Source organism: Arachis hypogaea, chromosome 10, assembly GCF_003086295.3.
Source record: "Arachis hypogaea cultivar Tifrunner chromosome 10, arahy.Tifrunner.gnm2.J5K5, whole genome shotgun sequence".
Lineage (NCBI taxonomy): Eukaryota > Viridiplantae > Streptophyta > Magnoliopsida > Fabales > Fabaceae > Arachis > Arachis hypogaea.
The window spans coordinates 9,681,789-9,689,610 of record NC_092045.1 but is presented as its reverse complement, the minus strand read 5'-3'; the positions used below and the strand labels follow the sequence as shown (position 1 = coordinate 9,689,610).

Sequence of the window (7,822 nt, the reverse complement as noted above, 5' to 3'; positions counted from 1 at the left end):
ATAAAATAAATACAACAATAATAAAAAATTGATGAAAAAAAGAAAACACACAAAAAGAAGAAATAACACAAAAAAATATTAACTTTTGCATACTTTATGCGAGTAATTTTATTGGATTAAAACCAATTTAATTGAACTTAATTGACAAAAATATTTAAATATATATCAATTTCAATAATCACATCAAAATTCTAAACTTCAAATTTAAGAAAAAAATGTTGAAAGTATCTTCACAATTTTTTTAAATGATATTGTCAAATGGAGTCTCGTGTATATTCTTTAAATAAAATTAAAAAAAATTGTTAACTTGTGCTCCGCAGGCATAGATTAAATATACCAATAAAAAATCTATTATAAAAATTATTGCAAAAATTAATTTATTTTACATTTTGAATGTATTGAATATATTACAAATATTAAAATAATTTTATTATTATACTTTTTAAATATAACCTTAAAACACAAGTTAATTAAATTTATTATAAAAATTTTATATAATAAAAAAGTACGGTTAACAACTTTACTTTTTTCCAAAAAAAAAAAAGAATTCATTCTCGAAAATGCTTAAATGACCATTACATCGGAAATGGCAGGACCTTACAAGGCTACAAGAGATTTCTTAAAGGATGAAATAAAAAAAAAAGTGAAAAAAAGAGGACTATTAATCAATACACTCAATTAATACAACTAGGCTGAAACTACTACTAGCAATAAATGAAAATATTTGAGGAGAAAAAAAGGAAAAACTTAAGACATGGGATGGTTAATCCACCAGCAGGGTGTGTGAGTGTGGTTCATAAGAGTCTTAAATGTCACACATTGACAAGAAACCAAACATGCACATGCCACCCTTTTACTTACACATTTGTAACATCAGAAGGGAGCAGCACTATTCTCCAACCACTACTCAGTGTTTTCATCAATCATCATCACATACGCCGCCACTTTGGCTACTATGCACGTCTTCACAAGCAATTGTAGAAGCACTTCTTGTTGCCCTATCATCATCATCAAAATCATCATCATCCTCATCAGAGTTTTGGACACCATTTTGAACGTTCATCATGGCCATGGGAATAATAATGCTGTGGTGGTGGTGGTGGTTGTTCTTGTTGTTGCCAACTATTGGAAGTGGCTCCGTCAGGGACTTACCGTCCCGAGGAGGTGAAAACACCACCGGCAGGTAGTGCTCCATCTCGCATGGGAACTTTGAGTTCTTGAAATGCTCTTTCAAAGCTTCCAAACCCTTTATACATATATAAAAAATAAATGTACTTGCATAACGAGTTAAATACTATTCTTGTTTTCATATAGATTAATGCTATATTACAATGGATTTAATTAGAAACACGAAAAACGCTTTTACATTCTGCAATTATTATTGACTTTAACTGCTATCAAAAAATAAAATTACAGATACATTTTCGGCGTATCACAATTAAATACTATAGTTTGTCACTTTGTCTTTTCTATCTTACTTTAGATTGATGTAGTTGAATTGTCAATTTTTCATGTATTACACCAGCATCTGGAACTTACCATGAGAAACCGGGAGTTACGGAATTAAATTACTAACCAACTTGACTAATTCGAAGTGTACTGATAGTAGTATATCTAAAAGATTACATCAAATAAAAGAGAATAAATAGAGTATTATTTGTGTCATTAATAGTTCATGTATATAGGCAGATTTATTAATTAGTGGAAATAATGAAACTCTCAAGCATTATAAATAATGAAATACCTGGACTCTTGCATATGTAACTTCACAAATTTTCCTGGAATTGAATACCTCCCAATGTTGCAGGTGGAACGCCTTATATAGCCGCAGAGTGGCTTCGGGAGATGTCATGTTCACAAACCCATACCCCACATTGCACTTGTTGCTGTGACAACATTTACTACAACATTAATGCATTATTGGAAATAATAGTCTTTGGTACACAGCAATGTAATTAGAAATTGCCACAAATTATGCTAATTGTAATTGTAATAGTAATTGAAATTAGAGGATATAACAATGACGGATTCTTTAACAAAAACTCCGACGATTTCTAATAGTATTTTTTGCACTTTGACCAGTAAATAGGAGTGAAATAGTATTTGTACAGTGCAAACACGTAAATCGATAGAACATTAGGAGGAAAAAAATAAAAATAAAAAAGAGAAAGTATGTATGAGTAAGACGATGAGAATTACTTGAAATCAATTGGAAGGTACACAAAATCGTAGGAAGACAATGGTTGGTCCTCGTCGTCGCCAATCTGTTCGTTGCAGTGTATGCAATGGTTGTCCAGCATATTTAATAGTAGCTTCTGACTACATCAAGTCAAAGAAAAACAAAAGAAATGCACAGTATCAACAAGATTTCAGAGGGACCAAAATATTACCCCATATGTCCATTTGGAATACTCCCAATAGGATTACATTTTAAAGTAAATTTTTAACAATTATACATAAACATGAGTAATTGTAATTAGAGTTTAATTTTGATGTGCACAGTACTAAACGTTTTATACAGTCTTCACATCCAATTCAATGGTCAACGGATACGTTAACGATTATCCCCCCCCCCCCTTTTTGAGGGATCAGATAGACCCCGGATTTCACAAACATTAAATTAAAAATAAATTTACTAACCTATACTTGTTGGGAATGTTCTTGATCATCACAGTAGTTCGTGGATCTCTGGAACTAGACTCCACAATGGCGTCTTCTCTAATTAGAAACCTTGTCTCGTGCTTCTTCCCTTGCTTCCCCTTCCAGTGTCTACTCTTTACTATATGTTGTTGTTGATGATGTTGCTGGTAGTGGTGTTTTACGCTTCCTTCACCGACCTCGCCGCTTTCTTTAACGGGACTCCTCTTCTGACTAGCGTCCGAGCGCCGCTGCAGCTGCTCCTCCGAAACGGCGTTCCCAACTGCCTCAACGGACCCAGAATCCGAACCCCCGTTCACGCTTCCCTTGCTTCCACCACCTGAACTCTTCCACAAGGGCAATTGCGGAAATGTAGTAGAACATGAAGAGTTCCAGCATGAACTTCCAAAACGACGCGAGTTTTTGCGTTGCACGTGATGAGGATGATTCGAAGCATAGAACGGTGGAACATTATTCAGGTTCAAAGACTTTTGTTTAGAAGCTGGGGAATGGAAGAACTTTCTGCTTTGACCACCGGGTCTACTGAACTCAATTACAACCTTTCTACCATAAATTTCCTTCCCGTCCATTTCTTTCAATGCCTTCGCCGCATCTCTAACGTCATAGAACTCCACAAACCTTTGATTCTTTTTCGACGGTGTATCTCTTAGTTCCTTTACTGCACCTATAAAAATTGAAACCAAAAGCCAAAAGATAAAAAGATTAAGAAAAGAGATACTCACAAAAGAATGAGATAGAGACGTTTCAACATCACTTAAAATTAAAAAGAAGGCATAGAATATAATATGGAAAAAAAGTTTAACTGAATTCCAACAGCTTTTTTATCTCCTTCATAGTTCTCAGATCTCACTCTCACTTAACGAAAAGGAGACAAATAAAACGACGAGAAAACATAAACTAAACGACATTAATGGAATTCTGTTTTGGCTGAGAGAGCGAGAGATACCGAAAGCCTCAAAAACGCGTTTGAGATTCTCGGCGGAAACGTCCGAGTCCAAGTTAAAGACCACGACGGTGCCTTGGTTCTGACCGTCCGGGACGGCGTTGCAAACCGGGAGAACGTACTGCGCCCACACAGCTCTCCCGGCGATGAGACCGGGCGCCGGCGGAGAAACCACCGGCGGCGGTGGCGGTAGAGGAAACGCGCTTCTGGCCTTGAACAACGAGGCATAGTGGTTGCGGAGCCTCTCCTGGTGCTGCATGTGTTGCTGTCGAATCGCCGTTAGCGCCGTTTCGGCGTCCCTGAGGTCATAAAAATGGACCGTCACGATTCCGTCATGGAGGGCTTCCATCTGGACCCCTCTGACGTCACCGAACACTTCAAGTTCGCGCCTCAGTGAGGACTCGCTAACCGCCAGGTCCGATGGTAAGGGACTCAGGAGCAACGACCGGGTTGGTGACGTGGACAGGTGAGGCGACGGGAAAGGAGGAGGAGGAGCTGCATATGCGGCGGAGGTGAAGTGAGGGAATGGAACGGCGGCGGCGGCGGCGGCGGCGTGGGGAAGCTGAGCATCGTGAAAGGGAAGTACACCAACCCCAAGGGATGGGGCGTAAGGGTAAGGGTAAGGTGGATACGAGGGTTGGGCGGTGTAGGGGTGGTGGGGAAGGGGGAAGACGGTTGCCAGTTGCGGCAAGGGAGTGTGGGTTGTGTTTGTGGGTATGAACTCTTGAGCTCTGGGGTCTAAGTTTCCAGGGAACCGGAAAATGATACCGGTTTCTCCCATGGGGAAACGACTTTATTTTCTTTTATGTTTTTCTTTATTTTCTTTTCTTTTCTTTCCTCTCTTCTTCGTTTTTGTTGGCTCTTCCCAGAATCTCGCTATCTCTCTCTTTCTATCTGTTATGAGTATTTGTTTGTAGTGTAATAACTAATATCACCGTGCGTCTCTGCGACTGTGTATCCGTATATATGCGAGTTTTAACAGAGAACAAAGAAGGATACAGAGGGGAAAAGAGGCTAGCGCGCGGGTATCTAAGGGCGGAGAGAGAAAAAAAAAAAAAAACACAAAGAGCGAGAGTGTGTTTATTTGTGCCTGACTCTGTTTCTTTAGTAGTGAGTGGGAACTGGAAAGACAGAGAGAGGGGGGGAGAAGCTGGACAAGGAGAGGAAGAAAGAACAAGGTTGGTTTGCTTCGCCTTATTTGCTCGTTCTCTACTTTCCTATCAAGGGCCAAGGTTGCCAAAAATGTACTTTGCCACCTAGTGGCTCCTCCAAATTACTTTTCTACCCCCTTAGTTTAGATACCGGAGGAGATTCAATGTTTTTTGTCCGCTCCATGTCATGTACTACGTTGTATTTAAAATGATTTTCCTCTTTTAGAAAAAAGCGAAATTACGAAAATATTAAATTATTAATAAAAAAATACACTACTAAAATAATATTCAAAAATTTATATTACTCGACAAATATAAAATTTTTATTTTTGTATATTAGATTATAAATGGTAAAATCTTTAAAGATGATCTAAATTATATATTATACATTGTTGTGGGTGTTTATAATATCAATCACGTTTTGTCTTTATATAATTAAAATAATATATTTTTTTACAAAGCGTTAATACTATCGTTATAGCAATGTAAAATATCAAAATAATCAAATATTATGGTATTTCACACTAAAATTATCTATATCTAAAAATTTTAACTACAAATATAATCTTTAAAAATATAAATGATAAATAAATTATCGAATAATTTAAAAAAGATAACAAAAATAATCAATAAATATTATATTCTTTATAAACCACTGAAAAACTTTTATATTTATTTAGTAAATAATTTATTTATTTGATCTGACGTTTAATTTTAAAAGGTGCACACAAAAATTTGAAACAAAATTTAATCTCAATATTTTTTTATGTTTTAAAAGGATTTGGTCATTCATAATAAAAACTTTTTTTAAAAAAAAATTATTTGACATAAAATTATCAAACTTTAAAGATAAAAATATCTTATTTTTTTAATAATACTTGCAAAAAATTGTATTAAAATATGATCTTTAAGAATATTTTGGAATACATATTGAATATTTAGTTATTTTTATCACGTATTTAAATCTTCAAAGATTTATTTTTCGTTCGTAACTTTTGGAATTACTTTTGTCAGTAATGTAAATTTTCGAGTATATTTTAGCAATTTACTCTAAAAGAAAAACAATCAAAAGAAAAAGCTATCATAAAAATAACTAAATTTTTTTTTGAAATTGTTAGATCGTTATCTAAGTATGTCTGGTGAAAAGAAGGAGACCGCTGGTTGTAAGTCTGAACAGGCAAAGGTATTATCGGTGGGATGGTAAGGATTAGAGGTGTGCATGGGTCGGATAAAACCGGGTTTGATGTGACCTAGATCCGGCCCGAAATATATACCGGGTCTATTTATTAGACCCGAACCCGACTCTAAACCCGATGAAACCTATACACTTTCGGGCCACGATTATACCGGGTAAAAACCGGATGAAAACCGGGTCGTTAACATTACATTATCTTGATACTTTCTTATAAGCTAGCATGTGAAAATATCCAAATTTCTAAGTTCCAACCATTATTTGACATGGTAAAATTCACTTAGAAAAATATAACAAGAACCAACTCTTCTCTAAATTTAAAGTATAACCATAATCAATACTAATATTGTCTAATAACACCAAATATTTAAATCAAAACAAATAACACAATATTATGCATTAATTAGTTTAAAATCTTATGCATTTTAAACATAAAATATTAACTTATAGTATTATAATAACTAATAACACAAAATATTAAGGTTTACAATACTTAAATTCCACAAAAGAATAGCCATCATCCATCACTAATAATACAAAATATTAATTGTGTATGATGACCGGGCTATTGGGTCGATTTCGGGTGACCCGAGCCATGGCACGGACCCGACCCGAAATAATGACCGAGTCTATTTTTGAGACCCTTACCCGGTCCTAGACCCGGTGAAATCACACCAAATTAACCCCTAAAGTGTTTGGGGCCGGGCCGGGTCTTCGAACCGGATCGGTCCATGCATACCCCTAGTAAGGATAGTACCTGCAAAACCACTCTGACGCCCAAGTCAGTATCTGGGTGAAGAGTTAGAGAATATTAAGGTAAGATTAGTTACCTCCTGGGAGGTTGGCCCATCTCTTATATATTTGTCATCTTATTGTGGGGCTCACCTGAGATAGTGGGCACCACACTATCCCCTAAATTCTCACGTACCCTGTAATCGTCATGCTTTGTAAGCATTTAGTGTAGAAGCCGGTAGTCGTATCATGTGGTCAACGCGATAGATAGTGTATATTAGGACCAATCTTTGTAATGGGCCAATCTAGAATAGGGCTTTCAATGCGGGAAGCCACAAGTATCGTGGTTGTCACATTTGTGGTTTAGGTCGGCCTATCAGGCTCAGTGAATCGTATCCATGGTGCCCACGTATGTCAAGTCTCCTCACATGACTTCCTCTGATCCCACATTCATGATGGGATGTTACTGCCCGTCACGCTTCCCAAGAACGTCGCCTCAATACACACATACGTTACTAGCGGAATTTAAACGTGCGCAAAAAATTAATTTTGTCCAAGTTTTTTTGCGCTTCTTCTGGGTGAAGGTCAGTTCAACCTCTTCCCTCCCTATTCTTTTTTACCATTATCTCCAGGAAATTTTAGGTGATATACCATCAGCACCAAGGATTTTATTTTTCTAGATTCCCCTCAATTATGCTTTCTTGATTGCTTCTGTGCATGGTGTGGCAACCTCTATTGATCTTTCTCCTTTGTCACTACCTCTTCTTTCACTGCAATTTTAAGTAAGCAAAATTTCTCTCTGTTCCTTGTGAATTTATTGCATTATGCTTGTTTTTAAGTTCATTAGGGAGGAACGTTTTAATTTTTAGGATGAATGGATTAGAATTAGGGGGTGTCACTGCTATTTCACTAGGTTAAATAGATGTTAACGTAGGATGAATATGATTTTTAGTTATTTTATGCTAATTAGAGTCCTGGCAAAGCAAGAATGGTGGTGCCCCCATGGTAGGTATGGCGAAACGAAGACCCGAACTCATCTTCTCTCGTGGTCTTGTATTCCTCACTTTGGCGTTCCATATTAGTACCATTAGTGCACATCCGACATGACGGGAATGCCATCCTGACTTATCGAAGAGGATCTTTAGG

General features: G+C 36.6%; 1 protein-coding gene across 1 annotated transcript; it reads right to left on the bottom strand.

Annotated features, from left to right (window-relative positions):
• Window positions 1-561: 561 nt before the first annotated feature.
• On the bottom strand, window positions 562-4,792 carry LOC112715110 (protein terminal ear1 homolog). Its single transcript, XM_029289591.2, has 5 exons — window positions 3,605-4,792; window positions 2,641-3,322; window positions 2,200-2,319; window positions 1,745-1,886; window positions 562-1,246 (listed from the first exon to the last, which is right to left on the bottom strand). Exons 1-5 carry the CDS (start codon window positions 4,380-4,382, stop codon window positions 920-922), a joined length of 2,049 nt encoding a protein of 682 aa, XP_029145424.1. The 5' UTR covers window positions 4,383-4,792; the 3' UTR covers window positions 562-919.
• Window positions 4,793-7,822: the final 3,030 nt, after the last annotated feature.

What these genes read in the sequence shown, in the direction of transcription:
- LOC112715110 (XM_029289591.2), bottom strand. Translation starts at nt 4,382, where the DNA reads ATGGGAGAAACCGGTATCATTTTCCGGTTCCCTGGAAACTTAGACCCC. An exon ending in TACCTTCCAATTGATTTCAA is followed by an intron (nt 1,887 to 2,199) that starts GTAATTCTCATC and finishes ATGTTGTCACAG; the next exon opens with CAACAAGTGCAATGTGGGGT. An exon ending in TTACATATGCAAGAGTCCAG is followed by an intron (nt 1,247 to 1,744) that starts GTATTTCATTAT and finishes ATATGTATAAAG; the next exon opens with GGTTTGGAAGCTTTGAAAGA.